Source organism: Ochlerotatus camptorhynchus, unplaced genomic scaffold (assembly GCF_037179485.1).
Source record: "Ochlerotatus camptorhynchus isolate MF236.1 unplaced genomic scaffold, CSIRO-AGI_Acam_v1.1 ptg000308l, whole genome shotgun sequence".
In the NCBI taxonomy this organism is placed as follows: domain Eukaryota; kingdom Metazoa; phylum Arthropoda; class Insecta; order Diptera; family Culicidae; genus Ochlerotatus; species Ochlerotatus camptorhynchus.
In genome coordinates, this window is record NW_027040796.1 from 239,521 (window position 1) to 255,007 (window position 15,487).

Here is a 15,487-nt window from a genome sequence, read left to right on the forward strand (position 1 = left end):
TGGATCAACTCAAAGACTGTTTATTCGATTGAGCCTGTACAAATAAATTAATAAAAAAAAAAAAAAAAAAACTCAAAGACTATCATTCCACTGCGTCCTAGCAAGAAGTACGGTCGACTTAGTTCGCGCTCCGCTATTTTGGAAGTTTTCTCGCTATTCGCTTGATTTAAATTGTCAGTTTTTTCTCGCTTAGAGTTCCCAGCTAAATAATTAACTAAAAGTGAGTTTTTTTCTGAGAAGAAAGTGTGTTTTCGGCATCATCTGAAGGAAAATTGTTTTTACGATTGCCAATTCGCCAACCATTTTGCACACCATTGGTGCGTGGTAACGCATACCTGCACACGGATCATCGTCATCGAGTGTCAGCATCTGCCTCCGCATTTACACCGCTCATCTATCATCGTGTGTTCAGCTGAGTGCCGACCCTCACATAAGCACACACCAACGAAGACCGCCCGCACACGCGGATCTAAGATCATCCACGCTGCGCGTCGCTCCGCTGCTGCCGTTCAAACGCTCGGTGGTAGTAGTATAGGATTATCAGATAAGTTTTTGTTCTTGTTTCTCTCTTTCGCCAACAGTTAAATTTTAAGTTTGTGTTCTGTGTTTGTAGTTTTTTTTTTGTGTATTGTGTCCGAGTGATTATCGTTTCAGTGGTAGAGCGTTTTTCGCTCCCACTAGTACGGCAAAATGGACATTTTGTCGCAAGACGAAATGGACGTTTTGTCGGAAGATGACACCACTTTGCCACGCGATGGCAAGAAGGGTCGAAAACGTACGTCATCTCAAAAGAAAGATGATGTCATCCCTGGTTCATCGTCTCAGTCTGGCAAAGAACAGGCTCAGATAAACCCCCGATCGCGAGCCTATCCAGATGACTCGACTGGCCCATGGGTTGTCTACTTTCAGCCCAGAAACAAACCTTTGAATGTAATGCAAATTACTAATGATCTGACGAAGCGATACTCGGCCGTGACTGAAATCACGAAGGTTAGGCATAATAAACTTCGTGTCTCCGTCTCTAACCTGAAGCAGGCTAACGAGATTGCTGCCTCCCAGCTCTTCACGCTCGAGTACAGAGTTTACATCCCAGCTCGTGATGTGGAGATCGAAGGTGTGGTCACCGAAGCGAGTCTGACCCCCGAGATCTTGGAGAAGCAGGCGGTTGGCCGTTTCAAGAACCGTTTGCTTCCTCCGGTGAAGATACTGGATGTCCAAAAACTGGGCTCAGTATCTATCAGCGAGGGTAAAAAGAGTTTTACCCCCACAGACTCGTTCCGTGTGACCTTTTCTGGTTCAGCCCTTCCTCACTACATCGAGCTGGGAAAACTTCGACTACCTGTGCGTTTGTTCGTTCCCCGGGTCATGAACTGCCAAAACTGTAAGCAGTTGGGACATACGGCCTCCCACTGTGGCAGCAAGGCACGCTGTTCCAAATGCGGAGAGAAGCATGGGGATGACGCCTGTGCAGCTACCGCACCAAAATGCGTGTACTGTAAGGGAACTCCTCATGGTATCTCGTCATGCCCGGTGTACAAACAACGCGGGGAGAAATTACAACGCTCACTTAAGGAACGTTCCCGGCAGTCTTTTGCAGAAATGCTTAAGACGGCCACGCCATCGACCAACGACAAAAATCCCTTTTCTCTTTTGTCAGATGACGAGACTGACTCTGACTTGGCTGAGGAGGGAACTTCTTTCTGTTTTTCAGCACGGAAACGAAAACGCATCCGTTCGCGGAAAGTTGAGAATGAAGAACCCCAAATCAGCTTGCCCAAATCAAGGAGTGATGGAAAAAAGGAAGTTTCTACTCCTCCTGGATTCAGAAGAACTGACTATACCCAGGATTTTCCACCTCTCCCGGGGACATCCAAAACCCCTGATGTCCCATTTTTAAGAACAGAAGCCCCTTCTTCATCTGGGTTGTTCTCATTTGATAAAATTGTGGACGATATTCTCAAGTACCTGAATATTTCTGATCCTCTCAAAAGCATTGTTCTGGCAATGCTTCCTACTGTGAAGACCCTCTTGAAGCAATTGACATTGAAGTGGCCCCTCATTGCAGCAATCATTTCTTTCGATGGATAATTTTCCAAACGAGGTCGAAGTCTTATTCCTAAATTAGACTCTTTTAAATTTTTAGTTCACAATAATGATTGTGATGCATTTGCTCTTTGTGAAACTTGGCTCTCTTCAGATATAGATCTTCCCTTTTATGATTTTAACATTATTCGCCTGGATCGTGAGGATTCGCGTGGAGGAGGGGTACTTTTGGGGATCAAAAAGTGCCATTCTTTCTATAGAGTGAATCTTCCACAATTTACAGGTATTGAAGTTGTCGCATGTCAGGCTATTATTAAAGGTAAGAGCCTTTGTATTGCTTCTGTTTATATTCCTCCTAGAGCCGTTGTTAATCGAAAACAACTTTCAGATATATGTTCAGTACTTCCTGCTCCACGGTTGATTATGGGAGATTTTAATTCCCACGGTACAGGCTGGGGGGAACTGTATGATGACAACCGTTCTACTTTTATATATGACCTCTGTGATAACTTCAATATGACAATTCTTAACAATGGAGAAGTAACACGTTTGGCTGGACCATCTTCGAATGGAAGTAAATTAGACCTCACACTTTGCTCTAACTCATTATCGTTGGATTGCACGTGGAATGTGATCCAGGATCCCCACGGTAGTGATCACTTGCCGATCAAAATTTCGATTGCCAGTGGGTTCAATCCGTCGGAATCCGTTAACGTCGCGTACGACCTCACCCGTAATATCGATTGGACAACGTTCAAGACCGCGATAGAGGAAGCCGTGTCGTCGGTAGAAGGGCTTCCACCGTTGGAGGAATATAACTTCCTCTCCAATCTGATCTTGGACAGCGCGCTTCGAGCTCAAACTCGGCCGGTTCCTGGAACGTCTTTGCGTAGGAAACCTCCTTCCCCTTGGTGGGACCACCAATGCACTGAGGTTTATCGTAAAAAGTCCGACGCGTTTAAGCTTTTCCGGAAACGTGGAACACCCGTGTATTTCGAAGCGTACTCGGCTCTTGAACGCGAACTCAAGAGCCTCATCAAAGCCAAGAAACGCGGATACTGGCGGCAATTCGTGGACGGATTATCGCGCGAAACGACGATGAATACGCTTTGGAACGCGGCGCGAAGGATGCGTAACCGGTCTTCGAACAACGAGAGCGAGGAGTACTCAGATCGTTGGATTCTTAAGTTCGCGCGAAAAGTATGTCCTGATTCCGTGCCGGCACAGATGATTCCTCGCGAAACGACGAATTCTGTAGACGAGATCAGCCAGCCTTTTTCAATGCTGGAACTCTCACTCGCGCTCCTTTCGTGTGGCAATTCAGCTCCGGGGGCTGATAGAATCAAGTTCAACTTGTTGAAGAACCTCCCAGACGTCGCTAAGAGGCGCATGTTGAACTTGTTTTGTCAGTTCCTGGAGCTCAATATTGTTCCGGATGATTGGAGGCAAGTGAGAGTTATAGCCATTAAAAAGCCTGGAAAACCCGCTTCAGATCATAACTCGTATCGTCCCATCGCGATGTTATCGTGCATTCGAAAATTGTTGGAGAAAATGATCCTTTTTCGCTTGGACAAATGGGTTGAGACGAACCACCTACTCTCAGATACTCAATTTGGATTCCGTAGGGGCAAGGGAACGAACGACTGTCTCGCGTTGCTTTCCACTGAAATTCAGTTGGCTTTTGCTAAAAAAGAGCAAATGGCTTCTGTATTCTTGGATATCAAGGGGGCTTTTGATTCAGTATCCGTTGAAGTCCTTTCAGACAAACTCCACGCTTGTGGCCTTTCTCCATTAATAAATAACTTTTTGTACAATTTGCTGTCAGAGAAACATATGAGCTTTTCTCATGGAAACTCTACAGCTTCTCGATTTAGTTACATGGGTCTCCCCCAGGGCTCATGTTTAAGCCCCCTTTTGTATAATTTCTACGTCAGAGAAATTGACAATTGTCTAAGTGACAACTGCACGTTGAGACAACTTGCAGATGACGGCGTAGTGTCTATGACAGGGCCCAAAGGGGTCGACCTGCAAGGACCCTTACAGGATACCTTAGACAATTTGTCTACTTGGGCTATTCAGCTAGGTATCGAATTCTCCACGGAGAAAACTGAGTTGGTCGTTTTTTCTAGGAAGCATAGCCCAGCACAACCAAAGCTTCAACTTTTGGGTAAACCGATCACTCATTCTATGTCCTTCAAATATCTTGGGGTCTGGTTCGATTCAAAATGCACCTGGAGATCCCACATTGAGTATCTGAGACAAAAATGCCAACAAAGGATCAATTTTCTCCGAACAATTACCGGAACGTGGTGGGGAGCCCATCCGCAAGATCTTCTAACGTTGTACCGGACAACGATTTTATCGGTTTTAGAATACGGTAGTTTTTGTTTCCAGTCGGCGGCTAAAACTCACATCATCAAACTGGAACGTATCCAGTATCGTTGTCTTCGTATCGCGTTAGGATGCATGCACTCGACTCATACGATGAGTCTAGAGGTGTTGGCGGGCATGTTGCCACTATCGGATCGGTTCTCGGAATTGTCCCTCAGGCTCCTCACCCGTTGCGAAGTTATGAACCCACTGGTAATCGAAAACTTTGAAAAGCTTCTTGAGCTGAACCCTCAAACTCGTTTTATGTCATTGTACTACGTGTACATAACACAGGATGTCAGCCCTTCACAGCATAATCCTCATCGTGTATGCTTCTCCGACTTCGGCAATTCAGTTAGTTTTGATTTATCTATGACGCGGGAGATTCGTGGAATCCCAGAACATCATCGTTCCATGATTGTTCCGTCAATTTACGCTGCAAAGTTTGGCCAAGTTGATTCCGCAAGATCGTTCTTCACAGATGGATCACTAATAGATTCGTCCGCTGGTTTTGGTATTTTTAACGAATTTCATAGCGCCTCTCGAATGCTTCAAGCTCCTTGTTCCGTATATGTTGCTGAGCTGGCGGCAATACATTATACGCTAGAAACGATCGCCTCACTTGCACCAGATCATTATTTTATTTTTACGGATAGTCTCAGTTCTGTCGAGGCTATTCGCTCTATGAGGCCGGTAAAGCACTCCTCGTATTTTCTCATGAAAATACGAGAGTTTTTAAGTGCTTTATCTTTAAGATCTTTTGTCATCACCTTTGCATGGGTCCCATCTCATTGCTCGATTCCGGGCAATGAGATGGCTGACTCACTTGCTAAGGTGGGCGCTATGGAAGGCGATATTTACGATCGACAAATCGCCTACGATGAATTTTTCTTCATTTATCGTCAACAGTCACTCGTCAGCTGGCAGAATAAGTGGAGTGAAGGAAGTTTGGGACGATGGCTATATTCGATCATCCCTAAGGTGTCGAAGAGTTCTTGGTTCAAGGGGTTGGATGTGGGTCGAGACTTCATTCGTATGATGTCTCGCCTCATGTCCAATCACTATTCGTTAAACGCTCACTTGTTCCGTGTTGGGCTGGGGGACAGCAATCTCTGTGAATGTGGACAAGGTTACCAGGACGCAGATCACATTATTTGGTCATGTGCTGAGCATCGCGGAGTCAGATCTGAACTGTACGATTCCCTTCGGGCTCGAGGTAGACAACCTAATGTTCCAGTTCGGGATATTTTGGCTAGACGCGATCTGGAGTTTATGAAACTCATATATGTTTACTTTAAGAATATTAACATTAGATTGTAAGTTTTATTAACCTTGTGTTTAGTTTGTATTTTGTACGTGTGGGTTTTTTTTATGTTTGTTTTCAAGATGAATAGAAATTAGTTCATGTTTTAGGATTAATTAAATATTTGTATCGTAAACCACATTTCAAACCTCCCTCTCCCTTTTCCCATCCAAAAAAATTGTAAATCCCCACTAACCTCGAGACAACCGCGAGTATCCGGTCCAGCTCCTTTAACTTTAAATATAAGAAATCAATAATGTATAACAAAAATGATAACTCGGCTCTGTAAAGTTTATTCGATTGAGCCTGTACAAATAAAGTAATTAATAAAAAAAAAAAAAACTCAAAGGCTATATAGGCTAACTACAGAGAGCTTACGAGATAAATCAAAAGCCCAGCAGCTCATATTCAGAGACCTTTTTGGTTAGCTTTGGAAGTCTTATAGCTTAACTCCAATGATCTTATGGGTTAAATCCAAAAAAATCAGCTCCGGGATAATTTCGCACATCCAATGGATCATCTTAAAATACATTTTCAATCAACTGTTGAGGTCCTATCGGTTGACAGCAAAAATCATTGTGGATATCTAATCACATAATATTAATCCAAATGCCTTAATGAGTTCATTCGAGTGGACTTTCCGAGCGATTTCAGAGAATTTGGGACAGTTTCAAATGCCTTATCACTACTATATACGCCTATTATCGCAGATTTTATGAATCAACTAAGGATGCTTCGTTGGTCAATTCCGCAAGACTTATAAGACAGAACTTCAAGAAAGTCTCAAGACCTTGGGGCTCAAAATAAAGATTTCTATGCTGACTGACTGCTTACTTTCGTGATTTATGAAATTTATGTGACGCAGATCAAATAGTGTGTGTGGCCAACCCACCGCGTTCACCAATTTCTGCCGATATCGGCTTCTAATGACATCGACGATGGAGCTCAGTATATGAGATCCGGCTGTGAGGCCACCAAGTTATCTGGTCTGAAACTATGGATAACTGGCAGAGATCTCATTACTACAACAAACGAATCATTATTTTTCTTCGAGAATTGCTTCATTCTCATTTATTATACCAACTGCAATAGAGGTATTTATAGTTATTCATTCAACGATAATTAACCACTTCATTTGAGCAGTTAAAATGACGTTTTATACCACTCGAACTTTGAAATAAAACATTATTTTGAGATTTTTTCTTCTAGAACCACGAGAAAAGTAGCCATCATTTGTGCGTTTCATAAAAAATAAAAATTAGTTGGTCCAGTTTTGTGGAATCGCTGGTAGAAAGTAGCGCCAAAACTGCTTGACAAAGTGGTCAATGAATGAATAACAATGAAGGTACGTCACGCAATTGAGAAGTGCCCTTTTGAGTAATTTTCTTAAAATATTTAAGGAATTTCTCCAAGTAAAAAATTCAATATAAAACGTAGCCATCTAGGTAAAATGAAAATTATATCAGAAATTCAAAACATGCATTAACGTGTCAGTTCCACTACAAAGTGATTGGGTGAAAATTCATCAATAATTAATCGTATTATCGAGCAGTTTTAGGACGACCAGAGTTTTTGTGAAAATGAGGTTACAAACCGTAACTTTACGTCTTGGCAAACTGTTTCACATTCAGTGTTTACATTAATTTGAAAATGAAGTAAAACTGGAATGCAATAATAGAGTAGACTTTGACTTAAGCGCATACTTTTCTGCAGCAGCAATATAGACAAAATAAATACCAATCAACACCCAGTTCTCCTTTACAGTAGCCAAAACATAAACAAACAAATCATGCAGTGGAAAGTGAAACCTAATCAAACAACGACACACACCACGAGAGAGAGAGAGAGAAACCCTCGAAGAGCAGTTGGTATGTAGTTAAAATCCAACGTGACATAAATGTGCGTTTTATCATGCGCAATAAAATCCATTACACACATTACACTTTCCTCTTCTCACACACGAAGGAATAGTAATTTAAATCTAACAGAGAAAAAAAAAGAAGTTGCACACACAGGCGGCGACCGAGGGAGTAGGTAAAGAAAACATAGTTGGTAACGAGAAGCGCCTGTTTATTCAACTATATTTCTTGAACGGTGCTGTCGTCACAGCAGCAGTTTGGGTCAAAACTTGCAACTACGTACTACTACCGTTTGACTCTTATTTCAGTTTAACTACCGTGAACAGTGAGCGAGCACGACGACTGACCGACGCGTGCCAGAAATTTACATCGATCCAACGCAAGTTGGAACTGAACTGAGCTGAGAGAGGATGGATGCGATTTTCCTCCGTTTTCTTTCTGTTCGGGTTTACATTTATTTGTTTACCTTTGATCAACTCCACCACGTTGGTATGCGTCGAGGATCGTACAGATGTTCCATTAACCTAGCAAATATGGCGAGTTTAAAAGACGAAAGAGAAAAGAAAAAAAGAAATGAATAAAAAACAATGAGACGTGCGGTGAGGAAAAATAATATAAAGGAATACGCATATATTAGCTGGTCCGTTTTACCAGTAGATAGACTTGATGGTAGAAAAATAACCACAGCTAGAAAGGAAAACTGATTTGCGCGTGGACTGTCATTTTGGGCACTGTCGAACGGTGGTGTGTTTGGACCTGGATTGATGTCTAAGGCGGATTACCCGGTAAAGTCTTCCCGACCAGTTCTTTTTTTTAACGTTCGCTAACTGAAATGAACCTTTTTTATAATTTCAAAGTACCAGCATATTGCAGATAGGGTAAACGCTCCTATAGTTGCGGTACGTTAGAAGCGTTAGGTTCCTATAGTTGTGTATTGAGTCTGCATAGGAGCGTTTACCATATTCAAAAATTATTCAACCAGCAACTTAATATTGTTTAGAGCTGTCAAAAAAAGGGCTGAAGAAAGATGCGATTTATATATAAAAAAAAATAAAATCCCTTTCAGCTAGCAAACGTTTAGTATATTATTTTTTGAGCGTTGAACTTTGCAAAAAGTTCCTTAAACTTGCAATGGAAATTTCTCTTGGTATCAATTATCTGAAAAAATATTTGAAATCTTCTGGACACATACTTTTAATGACTTACAATTTTTGTTGACATACACTGAAATTTCCTGGATTTATCGCAAATGTTTTAAGAACTTGCCTGAAGGTTAGAAAGACTTTGCCACTATGCCGAAATTTGTATGACTATATGGTTTAGGCCTTAGGGCCTAAAACTGGAGCTCTAGTACCACTTTCCATACCTCAATTTATTTCAAACAATTTACCAAGTTGATTTTAGATGCAGATCGCAAATTGGTAATTCGAACGAAAAATTGAGACACAGAAACAATTGTTTAAAGTCTCGGACTTGGACAAATTTCGACAATTTTAAGACTGTCAATTTTAGAACATAGGAAAAAAATCATAACTCTGGAACCCAGAAAACTTTTCTTGATCGCAATCTAAGAAAAAATATCATTGTACTGGAACGAGGTGCATTTTCCAAGATGGAAAGAATACGGACGTAGACAATTTTGCATGTGTCTAGGACTTAAAATCTCGATCTTGATTTTTTTTCATAAGATTCAGGGATAAACAGGAGAAACTTTGGACTATTTTTTAATGCTGGGACTTAAAAATTTCAGTTCTCTAAAAATCAACAAATTTAGAAAATTGAGCGGCCGAAATAACTTTCGTTATTTTAAACATATGGAATATCATCAGTCCTGCTTTTTAAATGCTTCTTAAACATGTTAAAAAATTATGATCTTGGACATAGAATTTTCTTTTCTAAGACCTGGACTTGGAAATTTGTTTATTCCGAATCACAAGCCCGGAAAAAATAAAATACATTTAATTTAATGATCTTAAAAAGAAATTTCCTAGGCCATTTTTCGACATCTTGGGCTAGGAAAACATTCAAGATCACTAAGTAGAAAAGCCTGCATGTTGGGTCTAACATTTTTTCGAAACCTCAGAGAGTTTGTATGAAAATTTCAAGATCACAGGAAAGGAAAAAAAAGGGTCTGGATAAATTTTGAAGATAACGGACTTGAATGTCTGGATCAAGGAGTTCTAAAAAATATTAGTGATTCCGTCAAAATCAGTTGATTGGACAATAAACGTTCCAGCCTCTTCCCAACTTTTTTGGTTAGATTTTACACGCTGATTTTTAATGAATCTTTTGTTAACAAATCAAGCTGTGATTTTTTAAAGGAAAATACTTTATCCTCAACATTGGTCAAAAAAAAGTGACGTAAAGGGTGTCCCACATCAAATTGCATCAAGGAAAAAACGCTGTAGAAAATTACCCATTGGGTATTTTTTGTTTAAAATTTGGGTAGAAGTAGTTTAGAGTGCATTGTTTACACTGTATTTTTATCGCTGTCGGTTTTTCGAAAGTTGAAAAAATGGCGCCACCCGAAAAGCAACGTCGCTAATTGATTTTGCGCAAGCACCTAAAAAATCCTCAACTCTCTCATCGGGACATCGAAAAACAACTCGGAATCGTGCAGTCAACGGTGAGTCGTGTGATTAAACGTTACTACGAAACTCTGAGCATCGAACGGAAGAAGAAATGCGGTCAAAATGGATGTTCTATTAGTGATCAGGATCACAAGCGTGTCGTGAAAGCGTTTAAGCGGAATCCCAATGCTTCTATCAGGGATGTGGCCAAAAAGTTGAATCTGTCTTTCGTTCAGAGAACCCAGGACCGGGAGGAACTGCATACGTACAAAGTGCAAAACGCTCCAAATCGTGACGAACGGCAAAATACGGTGGGAAAATCATGGACCCGGAAACTGTACACTAGACTGATGCAAAATTTGACTTTTTCGCTCCACAGTGCTTAAATGGTTTCAAATTGGGTCCTGATTAGCCTCCCAAATTTACAACTCATTTGGTTAGAAACAGACTTCGCACAAGCCATTTGAAGTTTGCATGTAAATTACTATGGGAAATCTCTACTTTTTGTTCATTGCCTTCTAGTCTTTTTCCATATTGAGCTGCGAAACAGTTCTTATAGAAAAATTTTTCAGCTACAACTTTGCTGAAGATCATTTCTATGTAAAACGAGACAGGAAAAAGTTATTAATTATTTAAGAGATTGGTAAACTTATGACATGATCAAGCAGCTGCTCTGTAGGCAACACTGTATTTTGCAGTGTGACATAGTAGCCATGATTTTTGTGTCCTATTCAACGCCCCAGAAACACCAATGTTGCCTGCTGAGCAGTTGATTGAGCATAATCATAAGACATCAGCGCATTGAACCATTGATAACTTTCGATCCTTGCATTTAATCAAAAAGTGATTTTCAGCAAAGTTGTAGCTGGGAAAATTTCCTACAAGTAAAAATGAAAGCTTTTGAAGCAGACCGATATGGTGAATTATTAGATAGACATGAACAAAAATCTTGGTTTTACCATAGTAATTCCCATACAAACTTCAAATGGTTTGTGCGACCTCAGTTTCTCACCAAATGGGTTCAAATTTTGAGAGGTTAGTCAGGATCCGATTTGGAATCGTTTAAGTATTGTGGAGCGAAAATTTCAAATTTTGCATCACTCTACTGTACACCCAGATGCTGCACAAGCATTGCCTCATCATTGATGATGAGACTTACATCAAGGCGGACTTCCGGCAGCTTCCGGGGCTACTGTTCTTCACCGCCCACAAGTTTGATGTTCCAGAGGAAGTAAGGAAGCAGAAACTTTCAAAGTTTGCTAATAAATACATGATTTGGCAAGCTATCTGCTCATGTGGCAAACGGAGTGCGAGTGAGACAGGGTGTCCATTCAAATCCACTCTTCCAATTCCCGGTTTTTCCCGGATATTTAAAAAAAACACCAAAAAATCACCGCTGCCTTAAACTAAAAAGGCATTAAAAAATAACTGTTTAAAGATAATCATATGTTTTCAGCAGAACTGCTCTACAATACGTCAATTTTTCAGAAAAAATATGAGATAAGATTTGCATTAATATGTTGTTGATCTAGATCTCCAAAATCTCATGGAAGCATGAATTCGTATAAATCAAAGGGTCTCCTGCAAAAAATTAGCCTAAATGTTGTTTTGGTATGTTGGAAAAAGCATAAATCAATACGCAGTATTGAAAATTCTTAAAATCTTCCAGGAGTTTAGATCTTGAAGTTCTTTATACCCAAAACATTTTGTGGGATACAAAGATGTGTTACCAAAATATTTAAATTGTATTGGAGATATTGTACAGGTTAATACATATGTTGTTCGATTTTCACTTTTGAGCATTTGAGAGTCTCCGTTCGAAATATAATTTAAGATTATCAATACGATTATTCGACTTAATGATAGAATGGGTAAACCTTCGGGAAGCCCCATAATATAATTGCCCAAGTAACAATTTTGGTTTTATCATGGTTTTGAAGAGGCCTTATAGGTTTAGAATTGACTTAAAGACCACATTGAAATCGGAAATGTTGCTTGTGTGGTTTGGAATATTAGGTTTTTTTAAATTCCTTTCTTTTTTTATTAATTTATATATTTTATTATTATATATTATATTATATATACATCATATTATTATATAATATACTATATATAATAGTAACATTAACACCCATTGATCATTCGTGACTTATCCCGGTTAGATTTAAACTCAGGATAATGATGATTACTCCTAGGTTTGAGCTGGATGATTTATCTCTAAAATAATCAAGTACATTGACTTCAGCGTGAGAGGTATGGATTCAGATCTTTATATTTTACAGGCTAATCAAGGTATTCTACGATATCCTGACTAATCTTGTGTACCTGATTAGCACAACGTGCAGCAATGATTTTTAATTTACGTACGGTACGATATGTCGACGTTTCATCCATTTATTGGAGAATAGTGTTGAGATTATCGATTTAAACAGGCACGATGATTTCTGAGTCATCTTGCCCCTTAAATGCTGCACAGTAGGGCTGGCCGTTTTAGTATGTGTGACGCATATTCAATGTGAAACATATATAAAATAGACAAGTAAAATGATGAAGGTATAGGGGAAATGGGTGTAATCTCGGCCTAAATGCCCCTAATTTGGGCCCATACATAAATTCAGCAAACAACTAAATTTTCAATAGTGGCCAAAAATATCCATTACTACCGTCCCAATGACGCGTTCATCTAGATAAAATTGATAAATAGCAGATTTTTGGCGATGGGCCCAATCTTAGATCCATAGGCCAACATTAGAGGCATTTCTCCAATCTATTATTTTCCAGGATGCTTTCAAGTACTGACTGTATTGGTGTTAGATTAGATTAGATTAGATTAGATTAGATTAGATTAAGAAACATTCTATGATTCTGAGGGTTGTACATTTGTTTAGAGTCTAAGGCACTGACATTTCAGGCGTAACATTTGAAAACAGTACAAAAGCTTTTGTTAACAAAAGTTGTAAGGCCCTCACGCGAACCAATTACGCCCACGTAAACCAACAATATCATCGGGTGGGGGAAATTTTCCCCTATCCGATAGTTGTAATGGTTTGCGTGAGCGTACTTCGGTTCGCGTGTAAAGGGCCATACAACTTTTGTTTACAAAAGCTTTTGTGCCGTTTTCAAATGTTACGACTAATTTATGAAAAAAAAAAACCTTTAAAATGGGTTGTTTATAAACTACGTAGGCATTTAAGGGGTAGGGGGGTTGACAAATATCCACGCCCCATATAAATTTAAAAAATTGTATATGGACAATTGTCTACGCAGCGGGCATGGGGTCAAGAATCCAAAAAAAACTGTCTACGTAAAAGAGCAGCCCCTTATCGTAGATTTAGAATAAAATAATGGAATCGTTAATTCGACTGATAAAAATACTCAATGTGTAGGTCATTAAATTTTTTTTCAAGATATAAGATAGAAGCAAAAAAGCAAAGAAAATTGTCAAGGCTTTGTGACTACACGGCCAATGAGATCAACCAAATTTGAGTTCAGTTTACTCATATTCGCAAAAAGTGCAGGAACTCAGCGATGAGTTAATTGGCCTCATGTTTTCCTGTGGAAAACACCCCTAACATCTGCCGGAAAATGAGGACAATTGATGATAATTTTTCTCAGTCTAGCAGTACCATAAAACGAGGTATCTTTGATAATGCGGGAAACTATGATAGTAGAATATAATGATTAAATTTACTCTCTGCACTATTTCCGAACTGGCAACATTGGTTCCATTTTGTAGATTAGGGTATTCCTTTGATATCGTATAGAGTTTGATGTAGTTTTACATATTTTCCAAATATCTGAAAAATCTAATTTCTTGTTTTACGCCTGATTGAAAATGTAAAAAAACGGAAAAAGTCCGGTATAGTCTCATCACAAATTTAATATTGTCTTCTTATTGCTTATGATGTTTCTGATTATGTACTCATTCAAATCTTCATATTTCTTGAACTAAATTGTTTAAGATTTACGCATGATTTTCTTCATTCATCGAGTATTATCAAAGTAGCCTCAAAACAAACAAAAAATGACGTTCGGTCACAAGACAAAAAAATAATAGTGCAAATGCAATATTTTCCGTTAAATATATTACTAACGAATTTACTCTAGGATTATCAGTACTTGCTTTGAAAAATAATATTTGAAAAACATTAATTGTTATAAAGAATATTTAGAATATGCTGAAAAAAAAACTATCGAAGTTTCCCTGTTTTACGGTAGTACCAATACACTGACAATTCAATCTTTGCTTTTCACATATTCTGCATTTTTTTCTCTGATAAACCTCGAAAAACAGGAAGCAAATTTATTTATCGCTAAGTTCCTGAACTTTTCGCGATTTATGAGTAAACTAAACTTGGGTTGAACTCATAAGCCGTGAAAGAAGAATTTTCATGTTTCAAACAGGTTAAAGAATATTCCGTTGCGAATACCTAAAAGAGTATTAGTGTCAAATAAAAAACAATGCTGAGAAAATAATATTATGGTGTTCTGATCATAGTTTCAACATAATTCTGAGAAGAAGTCGTTCTGAGGTGAATTCCACAGGATTTCTGGGAGAAGAACTGATGTTCTGGATTAAATTTCTACTTTATTCTTAAAGTAGTTCCAAGGGAGTTGTGAGTAGTAGATTAAGTAGAATTCCTAGGTGATTTTGATGAGAATTGTATGTGGATCTTGCGGAGTACATCAGGTTAATTTTAATGAAAACCCCCTTAATAATTCTTATGAGAACTCAAAAAGAATTTAGGGGAACAGAATTCAAGTGAATTCTAGAAAAATATCAAAATAATCGTATTCGGAGTTTTTATCCTTTTAGAAATGTAGGTGATTATCCGGTAATGAGTTTTGAAAAAAAAACTGTCTCCAATTAAGAAGGATAATCCCGTCCAAACACATCCACTCGTCAGTGCCCGTACCGTACTCGAATGTGGGTGTGTACACACGAATATCCAACCACCGACCGATCGATCGACGGTTGTCGGCTAGAAAGCTGCGGGAAAGCAAACGCCTCTAGCTCAGGTGAATGGCTCAGCTGAGTCAGGTCAGTGCCACCTCCGCTGCTGCTAAACTCCGGGCGGTGCAGGAGAAAAGGTGAACCGTGAAATTCATTATCACCTTTCGTCTCTCTCTCTTGCTGCGGAATGAGTCAAATTCTCGTTTCGATGTGTACACAACAACAGCTGCCCGACAGTTCACGCCCACGCGCAAATCGGGTTCGGATATTCTTCGTTCTTACCTTCAGTATCATATCCTCGGCCATCAGACCGGCCTTCTGCGCAGCGCCACCCGGTTTGACACTTTCCACAAACACCGGTTTATCACCGGAAACCTTTATTTTTGTT

The 15,487-nt window shown here is 39.3% G+C and overlaps 1 protein-coding gene across 8 annotated transcripts in view; it reads right to left on the reverse strand.

The window, feature by feature from the left end:
- The window catches only part of RhoGEF2 (Rho guanine nucleotide exchange factor 2), a 289,609-nt gene that overhangs the window by 197,824 nt on the left and 76,298 nt on the right, over positions 1-15,487 (reverse strand). For 6 of the 8 annotated variants that reach the window (XM_065229135.1, XM_065229131.1, XM_065229129.1 and 3 more), the window contains exons 3-4: positions 15,382-15,474; positions 8,042-8,099 (exon numbers count right to left, since the gene is read on the reverse strand). The exons of 1 other annotated variant lie outside the window; for it this stretch is intronic. In XM_065229135.1, the coding sequence (XP_065085207.1) occupies positions 8,042-8,099; positions 15,382-15,474 (151 nt within the window). The remainder of the gene's footprint in view (positions 1-8,041; positions 8,100-15,381; positions 15,475-15,487) is intronic. One more of the 8 variants, XM_065229132.1, reaches the window with a different exon arrangement.